Source organism: Emydura macquarii, unplaced genomic scaffold (genome assembly GCF_026122565.2).
Source record: "Emydura macquarii macquarii isolate MOO-44397 ecotype Brisbane River unplaced genomic scaffold, CSIRO-AGI_Emac_v2 contig_3477, whole genome shotgun sequence".
NCBI classification, from domain to species: domain Eukaryota; kingdom Metazoa; phylum Chordata; order Testudines; family Chelidae; genus Emydura; species Emydura macquarii.
Genome location: NW_027133614.1, coordinates 9,811,714 through 9,824,403, shown reverse-complemented (window position 1 = coordinate 9,824,403; position 12,690 = coordinate 9,811,714). Strand labels below are relative to the sequence as shown.

The following is a 12,690-nucleotide window of genomic DNA, read 5'->3' as shown; positions in this document are numbered from 1 at the left end:
CCCCAGGTCAATTCGGCTACTGAGCTCAAAATTTAGGGTCCAGGTTTAAAATGATTGGCCCCAATTCCTTGGCTGTGACTGAGGAACTCACAGAGTAACTCAGGAGAAGCATGGGAGTAAAAATGGCTTTAAGCCACTTCAGCGCTCTCCTGTTGGATCATCTGTGTATGAAGCCCATCCCAGGGTGAAACTACAGCATCCTTCAGCTGCTCTAATTTGTGGCAGCTGCCAAAGGCAGTCAGGGATATCTGGGGTGCAAGGAAGCACTGTTCAGGCTCCCTTTTTCCTGGCCAGTCTCCCACTGCTGGTTGCAAAGAGGTTGAATAGCGTAGCAGGCACTGTACTGCTCTACATCATTATGGGATCCATTGCACTATGATGATTATCTTTTAAAAGGCTAGTCCAAGATTTGAGCCATTATAGCTGTCTCAAAACAGAGTATTAATTGAGTCTGGTTTGGGTAAGGTTCCAAGAGGCTATTCTCTCCCCCACACTCCCAAACACACAGACATTCACTAAAGTCATGAGATAGAAACAACTTGTTTCCCTTTCCTCTGCTGTAGTCTGATAAAGTAATTGTGTGTTAGACATCAGCTCCTTTGTGTGTCACAGTCTTTTCTTTTGTGTCTTTAGGAAGTTCATCAATTTTAATCCTTCTTAATTGGGTTTCACATTAGTTCCAAGGTGTGTACTTTTTAAAAGAGTACAAGGGTTTTGGCATACGAAAATAAGCACACACAGTTACCAGGAAATAGATAAAAGTTCTAGTAAATGAAGACATTGAACTCTCCAAAGTTCACATGGTATCTAAACATGACTGCTCTTTCCTAATCTTTAGAGATAACAAGTGTCATTGTTTTTAACTTCTCCTGTTCAGCTTAAATTATAGTAGATGTTTAAATTGCACTTTGTTCTGTTCTTCATATGTTTGCATTCTTCTCTGTTTGATATACATCTCTTTTATTGGGTCTTTTTTCTGTGTTTTCTAATTAAAAGCTTGAATCTCCCTGCTGTTAAACTGGTTTCATGCTATTGATTTCAATAGCGTTTAATCTGGTAACTCCATTGAAACAGTTACAGAAGCATAAAACTGGCATAAAAAAAAGTGGGGAATCAGGCCCTACATTTTTAAGTTGGATATTTTCTGTCTAATCAGCCACAACTAGAGTTCATTTTCTCAAGCAGTAGAAGGTATTATGAGTTTCAGTAATTGTGTTCTTCATGATTGTTTTGTTGACCTGGCCAGGGATTTCTTCATTATTTATCTTGAACCAACAAAACTGAGTAATACAGTCCTACTGTTCATTTTAATATTTTTCTGTAGTAAAGGTTAAAAACCATTATGAAGATATAGTTTGATTTATTACATGTTTAAATGACTAAAAGGAGGCAGGACAATAATAGAAGATAATCATGCTCAAACATATCCTTTTTATCTTCTTAAACAATGCTTAATATTAACCTTTTTTATTGAGAGAAATGGGAAACTTTTTGTAAATATTAGTTGCATAAAGCATGCAGGTAGCAGTTGGGTATGTAAATAAGTTATGGATTTTGGTATCATAGTCAACCACTAGCTTCCATTATATAGCCTCCCAGAAGTGTAGCTAGTAAAAGTAACCTAACCTAGACAAGGACATGACAGGAGTTATATTTTTTCAGATGTACTCAATGAAAAACTAAAGCATAATATTCATGGTGGAGGATCATGTGAGTAAATGGACAAATTTTGTTGGCAGTTATACACCCCCAAAAGCTATTTTTGAAAGTCAGATGTACTGCAAATGCAGTGAACAATCTTTCTGGTATATTGAAAAACTAAGGCAATTCAAACCACAACAGTAAATTAAACTGTATTTTTTCTTGTTTCTGGAGGGTTTGAAAGCTTGATTTTGGGGCCCAGTATTGATGCAGAGTGCAGAACTATTTGACAATAGGGCTAAAGGGCTAGATCCTTCAAGGTGTTGTCCAAAGTCAATTCCTAATGATTTCAGTGAGACTTGAGGGCACCTGACACCTCACAAGAGTGCTCAAAGAGCCTGATCCAAAGCTCACTGAAGTCAACAGAAAGATTTCCTCTAGACTCCAGTGGGCTTTGGCTCATGCACAAAGGGCCAGATTCTGAAAAAGATATTTTAAAGCTTAACTCCCATTGATTAGTCTTCTAAATTTGAGAATCTGGTCCAAAATAATTATGATGGCTTGAGAGAATGTCTGGTGTTCTGATAAAATGATATGATTGGATACAGAAGGTGAAATATTTGCCCCATTGAAGTCATGGCAAAATTCCTATTGATTTCATTGGGGCAAGAATTTCAGAGTGCTCATGATTGCAGTTAAGCTCAGTCAAGATAAAGTTTGATGGGACACCTAAAACTCATTACAGTAGAATGTTAAAACAGTAAAACTTCTCTTACCAAGATTCAGGTCTTCCTATCCAAAAATACTCTGAAGTATTTCTAAAAAATAGATTGTTAGTGGAACTCCTACAGGGATGGAGCAAGAAAACATTTCCTTCACAAAAACATGATTCTTTAAAAAAAAAAAAAAAAAAAAAAAAAAAGTCATTCGCAATCTTAAGGATTGTCTAGAACTCTTTCACTTTAGTGCATATGGTCAATTAAAAGCAGAAAGAGTGATTTTTACTCTTTCCATTGCAAAACACTGAATAATTGTCACCAGAAATGACACCACCAGAAATCAAAAGCAATTCATGACTGTAGAAGAGCGACTTCACCACTAGCACACTCCCTTGTGGCTGGGTGTGGCATAGCATAGCAGCTCTTTCCTCTATAGTGCTCCTACCAATTCTATGGCAGTCTGTCTTTTATCACAATTCAGCCCATTGGCCGGGTCACATTTTAATTCTACCCCTTCTGGGATAATAGGAAGTCTCATACAACAAAAGTCCAATGTCCTTCATCAAGTCTTCACCCCAACTCTCATCCTCGTGGTCCTTACATTTCAGGACTTTCAATAATCCTTATCCTTTTATGTCAGGCTTTCATACTACCTTCCCCAGTAGCTGGAAGGGGAACCCAACCCTTGTCACTACAGTAGATTCCAGTCCAGGGATCCTATAGACTAGCAGCCAAAATCTGCTTGGATGGATACTTCGCTACTACCACTCTGGATTTCTTCTTAACATAGGCTGTCATCAGAGCTCTTCCCTGGACTTCTCCAACAAAATCTCAAACCAAAAGTACAAATAAACCAATTTCTGCCCTCCCTGGGTTGAATTTTTCATTCCTCTTAAGCTTCCCTGCACTGCTCTGCTCTCCCCTGAATGTCTCCCAGGGCTCTCTCCCTGGAAGTCCAGATACTGTTCTTTTATCAGGGTTCATCATCAGAGTTTGCTCTACCCCAGCAGCTGCTTCTTGTCTCTCCTGGGCTCTGGACAGACTTCTGTACTCAGGAGAGGATGCAAGGGCCAACTTTTCCCTGGATTCCCTGCTGGACCACAAACTCACTATACTTGCTAATGCCAAGGGAGACTGCAGAGTTCCTTCCCTTTCTCCTTGCAGCCTCCTTCTGCTCCAGGCTTCCGAGGTTTATAATCACCACCCAGCTACTCCTCAGCTGGGTCTCACCCTTAATTGGGCCTGGCCCACCTTGCAGGTGTGACTGGGGAGTTAATTTGCTCCTCCCACTCCAGTTAATTTTTTCACAGCAAGGATAGGGTATACAGTTCATTACAATGGAGCTGCAACACAGCCCCTCAACAACATTCATTCCAGACTATGGGCTGGAGCTGAAACTATAGATCTAGCACACTCCTACATGTTAAGGTTTGGGTCACTAAGTCTAATCTCACAACCCTTCTGATGCTTCACTCTCTGAGGTCAGGGTCAAACCCCACCAGTAAAGCTTAAGAAAAGCACAAGGTATTGTGCAGGATCTCACCACCTCGTCCATTGGATGGTGAACTTCATCCAATAACAGCAAAGCACCAGAGTGGCCAATAGTAAAAGGAATAAGCTTGAAATCATTATACTTTGGATGTCAAGACACATGCAAAGCATGGGAACAACTATTTTTAACATTATAAGAGCCCATGAATGGATCTCTCTATGCGTACTCCATGATTTAAAATTAAAATTAAAAGATAGTCCGAGCCAAACAGACTGAAAACCAGATTCTACGATGAAAATTTATCATTGATCTAAGGTAGGGAAGTTAACTATCCAACTTCACTGGAATAGCATTTCCACAGAACTCCTTTTATTAATTTTTCTTTACCTATGACAAAGAAAAGTACTGCTTCAACAGTGCATATATTTATTTTTTTCTATAATTAAAACTGAAAAGGGACAAGTTTATGAGAGTATGGAGGAAAGATGTGAACTATCACCTCAGTGAAAAAATATCTGGAACAAAGTGTGTAGGAATATAAATTCATTAGCCAATGACTGAAGGCTGAAACTTATCCAACAAAACATCATTTTCAGAACATTTTGGGATGTGTGAAAACTACAAATGCTAGAACAGTGAAGAGGAAACTGGGGATCTCATCCATATGTTATGGAAATGCTACTGCCCACTAGTAAATTATTTCTGGAGAACAGAAGAACAACTGTTGAGTGTTATAAACACAAGGCCTGCCTGATGATTGAGGATTTTCACCCTGGAGATCTTAATGGCCAACTAGATACCATATGTTGAAAAATCATCTTTGCTATAAAATAAATGACTGTGACATACAAAATTATTTAGAAATTTTACCTATAAAACAGAAAGACAGTCAACTGCCTCCGAGGGGGATGGGATCACTAATGTACAAGTTCAGAGATGCTCTGTACAGCAGGTGCAATTAAAGAACTCCACCAGTGTACATGATTCTGCTGGGTCCAGAGATAATTCCTGTCTTTGAACTTGCAAAGCTCTTTGTAATCAATAGATTCTTTCACACTAGTGGAACATTTTAAAAACATCCAAATTAATATGAAAGTAAACGAAAAAAAAAATTAAGGACTAAGTTCTACCATTCTTACCTACAATTAATGGATTTCAATTGGACTACTCATAGAGTAAGGAACTTCAGCATGATTAAGGGTGGTAGAATCTGGCTTTAAATTTATCTATAGATAAATTTTGTAAAGGTAAGATATGTGCTCCCATTTACTTGTTCTTATAATACAAGAACAAAGGGATATTGAATTAAATTGAAAGGCAACAAATTTAAAACTGATTTTTTTAAACACTGTGTAATTTGCAGAACTCTTTGCCACAAGACATAATTGAATCCCAAAGCTTAATAGTAGGATTCAAGAAAGGATTAGATGATGCACCTGCCAAAACTCCAGCCTTTTAACACCATCCTTTTGGCAGATCCATGAGGGCAGGAACAGGTGAAATGGAATGGGGAAGGGGAGAGGTTTGGAAAATTGGAAAGGGACAGATTTAGAAGGAACATGAGGAAACAGACAGAAGGGAAAGGAAAAGAAGATAAAAGGAAGAAAGAAAGAGACAATTTTGAAACACAGTTTTAAGTATCTAACAGAAAGTTTAGGGGGAAAATATTCTATATTTGAACAGAATGGTGACTCTGTGGGAAGACATTACAAATTCAATGGTAGCACCATGCAAAGGAGGGGGAGCCAACACAAATCTCAATGGAAGTGCCAGTGATGTCTTTATTCTCTGAAATAGCATGTAATTGTGAGGAGCTGCATCTGTTTAACTGAGGGGTGAATTGAGCCCATAGCAAAGATCTGACAATTGCCATGAAAGCATTATATTTTGGGGTGTAGTTAGCACTAAAAACTGAAATATGCCAATTGCCCATCAAGAAATCAGGCAATACTCTCCATGTTTTGGAGTCCATTTATACTGAAAATAGACTTCATGTTTTCTCCATGAAACATCAAATTAGCATGAGCTATTGCTAGGCTACACAAGATAATGTCACAAGCTAACCAAATAATTAAATCAATCTAGTATTCGACACTGGTCATTTCCACTAACTTATATTAGTAGCTCTTGCTACCCAAACTGGTGTAATCCAAGATAAAGAATGGCAAATGTAATGAAAATATTATATACAGTTTCTTTGCCACACGAGCAAATTATCTTTGAAAAACAAAAAGGTGGTTTTAAAAATCTCTGAAGATTACAAGAATGTATTTATACAGTATTTATTTTGGTCTGATATTAGAAGGAAAAATTGACAATACAATCTATTATCTGTAACATCTTATTTTTTCCTGTCAACTACTAATCAAAACCTATTAACACCACTGGCACTTTATCCTTATTTTATCCTTATTCCAAGATTACACTTGGAACTTTATTATGAATAAACAATGTTTAAATTAAAGTTAAAAGCCTCACGTTTGCTTTGAACCTGAACATTTTCTCTTCTTTGCTAAGCAATGCATGCATTTGCAAAAAATAATTCTCCTTGCTAGTAAGAGAGTCATAACAGTTTGGATTTATTCCAGGTACTGGTTTTATTTTTCATATCTTTATTCATTCTTTTTTACTTAGTATTTGCGGAATTCAGCATCTGGAGCGAGCAGGAAACAAGCTGACTCTCTTTGACTCCCTTTATTTCTGCATAGTGACATTTTCCACTGTAGGCTTTGGGGATGTTACACCTAAGATCTGGCCTTCAAAACTGCTGGTTGTCATTATGATCTGTGTTGCCCTTGTGGTGTTGCCCATACAGGTAAAGCCTGATTATTTTCCAGTTAGAAGAGTTGGGGAAATTGTTGGGAAAATACTGAACTAACTTAAAATGTATATTGCAAATGTCCTTACTGTGTATGTAATGTCAAAAGAGCAGACCATCTAGTATACATCTTCATTTTAGGCACAGAGAGTTGGAGCTTTCTTATTTGTCTTTGTTTGTACAATAAATTTGCATATAATTTATATACTTTAAAATGAGCTGAGCTAACACAAAAGTTTTCAAATCATTGTGGAAGCAGCTGACTCCTACAGGCCCACTGATAGCAATTCCAGGCCCCAGGGCAGAATAGTTCCATCCACCTCTTCTGCCCACGGCCCCCCCCACAGTCCACCCTCAATCCACCCCAGGCTCCACCCCTGCTTGGCTTGCTCGCTGCCACATCCCTTCCACCTGCTTGGTCCCCCCCTTCTCTTCCACACTCCTCCTTCCCCCAACTTCTTGGCAAGTGATAACCAGGGGGACAGCCAGGGGGAGGGAAGTGATGTGATGTGACAAGCAGTGCCAGGGGAGAGAGTGAGGGAGAAGAGGAGGGAAACAAGAGGCGAGTGACATCAGGAAGGCTGAGTGGAAGGGAAGGAGCGATGGGATGGGGCATAGGAGGAAGAGGCTGAGGCCCTTTTAAATTTCCAGACCCCTGGGCAATTGCTCCCTTTGCACGCCTTCCCTCCCCTCGCCCCACCTCCGTCAGTGGGCCTGGACTCTTATTACACACCGAAAAACATACAGACACTGTATATTGTTGAAAATTACCCTAAACCTGGGATTTGCCTTTATTGTTAAATAATCAATCAGCAGCCAAAGTGTTCTCCACACGCTTAGCTATTCCTAGAATTTTCCACTAGTTCTCTCTGCTTCAGAGTGACACCTCAACCCCTTGTGTACTTCTAGGTCAGAACTAATTGGACAAACCAGATTTGTGACTCAGGCAAAAAGTCTTCATGTCCTTATACATCTATACAGGGTTCAAGCATCTGACACCAAGCTGACTGAACAGAAGACCTTTGCATCCTCATGGGCACCTTAGAATCTTCCATCCTTTTACACCAAGTTAATATATTATCAGCTACAACATTTTAGAGGGCATGCAGTGAGATAAGGGCTTTGTGTACCAGTCTGAGCATAGGACTGAGGGCTAGCGGCTCCTGAGCTCTTATGGCCCCTTGCACTGAATCAATTAACATCTCTGCCTCAGTAGAATGTGTAAAAGAAAACATCCTGTCTCACAGGAGAGATGTGAAGATTAGCTAACTTTTGTCTATAAGGAGCTTTGAAGTTGAAATGGTATATACGTGTTGTATGAGTGGTACTAATTGCTTTAGACAGTATATAAAACATTTGGACATTAGTTCACTGAAATAATGTTTTGAGGTATTTATTCATATTTATGTATTTTATGTAATTCCAATTATATTGTATTCCAATTATATTGTATATCATATTGCACCCTAGATTTCCCTTTATTAGGATCACAAAGCAAATTTCATTGTAAATCAGAGTATGAGGATTAAGAGAGTAGAGGAAGAAGTACCACTTATTGAAGTCCTGTTGAACAGCTGCCATAGTTGATATCTAAAAAAACAGCAATTCCCCCAGAGCAGCAGAGGCAGAATATTGTGTTTCTGTTTATGATTGCTTGCCCTAGGTGGAAGGGATATCAATATTTAAGTTGCAGGTCAGACAGTAAGAGATAATATGCAGACTTGATTGTATCAAGGGTTGCCATCTTTTGATTTTTAAAAAAATTCTCTGGGTAGCAACTGAGACATTGTCCCATCCACAGATATAACATATTGGCTTTTTTCTTACAGTCCCAACTCCTGGAGTCATGTAATTACACATGAATCCTAAAGGCTCAAATACCAGAAAACAAAACAAACAAACAAAATGTTTTTTAAAAAAATATAATCTCATGATTTAATCCAACTTTATGATTTTTGAATGCTTGAGGGTGGCCATACTGATGTATTATTTCCCATCAGCCATCTCATTTGCTTACTTGTAAATTGCTGCTCTTGAGAAGAACAAAGACAAAGGAGGGAGGTTCTAAGTGTGTCTAATTACTGTAAATGAGTATGGATTTAAGCATAAAAATATAATTAACTTATACTGATAAAGACACTTTTAGTGCACATCTGCGTATATGTATTTCATTCACATTTGACAATATATTGCAGTTTGAACAGCTGGCTTATTTGTGGATGGAGAGACAGAAGTCTGGGGGTAACTACAGTCGACACAGAGCTCAAACAGAGAAACATGTGGTACTGTGTGTCAGTTCCCTGAAGATTGACTTGCTTATGGATTTCTTAAATGAGTTCTATGCTCATCCCAGACTGCAGGTATATTTACAATATAATAGTAAAATAATAACAAACTCAATTAGCTATTGGCCCCTTGCAGACAGTCTTCTGTAATTTGTGTATCTGGATTAAACAATGACAGGCTGGCTGAAATTGCAAGCAGTAGCTCAGTTTAAAGTATTGGATGTATTCATTTTAAATAGATCTAACTGGATTAAACAGATAGATAACTTGTCTAATTCAAAGTAATTAGACTCTGTGTGTGACACAAGCATATTTCTAAGAGCCAAATAATTTCACGAACATTCCTTTTGTTTAACACAATATGATGTTTAAAAAAGAAAATGAGTCATTTAATGTTTTTCTGCTATTCTGGGACCTTGTCCACTGAAGTCAATGAGAATTTTTAAACTTAACGATTGTAATTGCTGCAGTTAAGACTGGGCATTGAGCAATGGGCATAGCTTGAATGTCAACATTACTCACAAGAGAGGAGTTTCTCATTAGATGCATAAAAGAATTAGGGAATACAAAGAAATGTCTTTTTCATAATGGCTGACTATATCTTAACCTGTTCTGTGAAAGTTTATTACATCTGAAGAAGGTATCTGTGTAAACTTGTCTATCTCACCAATAGAAGTTGGTCCTGTAAAAAAATATTCCCTCTAAATAAATATTACCTCTCTAAATCTTCACAATCATTGTTGGGTGAAATGTAATGGAATTTTGGTTCTATTATGACTAAGTGTTAAAAAAAAACATTTCTGGGCTTCCGTGTGGACTATGTCTATTTACTTAAATATATTGATACCATTTGCTGAAGCACATATGGCACTGTACATCATTAATTAATGAGTAAAATAAAATGTAACCTTTTAAATTAATAGCTTGATAACAGCACCATTCAACAATGACAGTACGAAAAAAACCAAAATCCAAACTGTGACCTTAACTCACAGGCTAATTAAGAACAGCCATACTGGGTCAGACCAATAATCTGTCTAGCCCAATATCATGTCTTCTGACAGTCGTTGGTGCCAGATGCTTCAGAAGGAGTGAACAGAATAGGGCAATTTATCAAGTAATCCATCCCCCGTCATCCAGTCTCAATAGCAGCGAGAGGTTTAGGGACACCCAGATCATGGGGTTGCATCCCAGACCATCTTGGCTAATAGCTATTGATGGATTTATCCTCCATGTTATACTTTTGGCCTTCACAACATACCCTGGCAATGAGTTCCATGGGTTGATTGTGCATTGTGTGAAATACTTTCTTATGTTTGATTTAAACATGCTGCCTATTAATTTCATTGGGTGACATCTGGTTCATGTGTTATGTAAAGGGTTAAACAGCACCTATTTATTTTCTCCACACCATTCGTCATTTTATGTACCTCTATTACATCTCCCTTGAGTTGTTTCTTTTCCAAGCTAAATAGTCCCAGTCTTTTTATAGCAGCTGTTGCATGTCCCTAATCATTTTTGTTTCCCTTCTCTGTATCTTTTCCAATTCTAATATGTTCTTTGAGATGGGACAACCAGAATTGCACACAATATTCAAGGTGGGGGCTTACTATATTTATAATGGCATTATAATATTTACTGTTTTATTTTCTATCCTTTTCCTAATGCTTCCTAACATTCTGTTAGCTTCTTTGATTGCTGCTGCACATTGAGCAGATGTTTTCAGAGAACTGTCCACAATGATTCCAATCTCTCTCTTCAGTGGTAACAGCTAATTTAGACCCAATTATTGTGTTTGTATAGTTGGGATTATGTTTTCCAATGTGCATTACTTTGCACTTACCAACCTTGAAATGCATCTACCATTTTCTTGCTCACTTGCCCAATTTTGCGAGATCCCTTTGTGACTCTTCACAGTCAGCCTTGGACTTAACTATCTTGAGTAATTTTGTATCATCTGCAAAATTTGCCACCTCACTGTTTGCCCCTTTTTCCAGATCATTTATTAATTTGTTGAACAGCACAGGCCTCCCTATAGATCCTTGGGGGACTTTGCTATTAACCTCTCTGCACTGGAAAAATGACCATTTATTTCTACGTTTTGTTACCTGTGTTTTAACTAGTTACTGATGCATGAAAGAACTTGCCTGGCTGATTACTTTGTTTAAGAGCCTTTGGTGCCTAGTCATAGGCTTTCTGAAAGTCCAAGTACACTATATCCACTAGATCATCATTGACCACATGCTTGTGATCTCTCCAAGAATTCTAATAGATGGGACATTATGCTTCACCATTTACAAAAGCTATGTTAACTCTTCCCCCAACAAATCACGTTCATCTGTGTCTGATAATTCTGTTCTTTACTATAGTTTCAACCAATTGGGCTATTACTGAAGTTAGGCTTACAAGCCTGTAATTGCCAAGATTACTTCTTGATCTTTTTTTTAAAAATTGGCTTCATGTTAGTTATCCACCAGTCATATGGTACATAAGCTGATTTAAGTGATAGGTTACATACCACAGTTAGTAGTTCCACGAATTTCATACGAGTTCCATCAGAACTTGTGGATGAATACCATCTGGTCCTGGTGTCCTATTGCTGTTTAATTTATCAATTTATTTTCAAAACTTCTCTATTGAGACCTCAATCTGGGTCAGTTCCTGGGTTATGTCATCTAAAAAGAATGGATCAGGTGTGGAAATGTCCTCCACATCATCTGCAGTGAAGACCAATGAAAAGAATTCATTTACCTTCTCTGCAAAGGCCTTGTCTTCCTTGAATGCTTGTTTAACATCTGAATCATTCATTAGCCCCAGTGATTGTTTGGTAGGCTTCCTGCTTCTGATGTACTACAAAAAATTGTTGCGGTTCATTTTTGTGTTTTTTGCTAGTTGCTCTTCAAATTCCTTTTGGCCCTGCCTAATTATACTTTTACATTTCACTTGTCAGAATCCATGCTCCTTTCTATTTTCATTAGTAGGGTTTGGCTTCCAATTTTTAAAGGATGTCCTTTTATCTCTAACCATCTCTTTTTCTCTGTTTAGCCATGGTGACTTTTTTTTTTAAAAAAAAAATTGGGGTATACATATAGTTTGATCCTCTTATCACGGTGTTTTAAAAAAATCTGTGCATCTTGCAGGCATTTCACTCTTGTGACTTTTCCTTTAATTTCTGTTTAACTAGCCTCCTCATTTTTTGTGTACTTCCCCTTTTTGAAGTTGAATGCTACTGTGGTGGGTTTCTTTGGTATTTCTCCTCCTACAAGGATGTTAATTTTAATTACATTATGGTTGCTATTACTGAGAGTTTCATTTATATTTCACTCTTGAACCAGATCCTGGACACCTCTTAGGACTAAATCAAGAATTTCTTCTCTCTTGTGGGTTCCAGGACGAATTACTCCAAGAAGCAGTCATTAATAGTGTCTAGAAATTTTATCTCTGCATCCTGTTGTGAGGTGACATGTCCCTAATTCAATATGGAGATAGTTGAAATCCCTGATTATTACATTTTCTGCCTCTCTAATTTCCCAGAGCATTTAACAATCACCATCACTACCCTAGTCAGGTGGTCGATAGTATATTCCTACTGCTATCCTCTTATTATTAAAGCACAGAATTTCTATCCATAGGGATTTTATGGCACTGTTTGATTCATTTAAGACTTTTACTATATTTGACTTTATACTTTCTTTCACAAGTGTCACACCCCACCAGTGCATCATATTCCATCAT

The 12,690-nt window shown here is 37.8% G+C and overlaps 1 protein-coding gene across 4 annotated transcripts in view; it reads left to right on the top strand.

Moving 5' to 3' along the window:
- The window catches only part of KCNT2 (potassium sodium-activated channel subfamily T member 2), a 245,565-nt gene that overhangs the window by 121,028 nt on the left and 111,847 nt on the right, over nucleotides 1–12,690 (top strand). For all 4 annotated transcript variants that reach the window (XM_067535158.1, XM_067535157.1, XM_067535156.1 and 1 more), the window contains 2 exons: nucleotides 6,487–6,667; nucleotides 8,866–9,030. In XM_067535158.1, coding sequence (XP_067391259.1) covers nucleotides 6,487–6,667; nucleotides 8,866–9,030 — 346 coding nt within the window. The remainder of the gene's footprint in view (nucleotides 1–6,486; nucleotides 6,668–8,865; nucleotides 9,031–12,690) is intronic.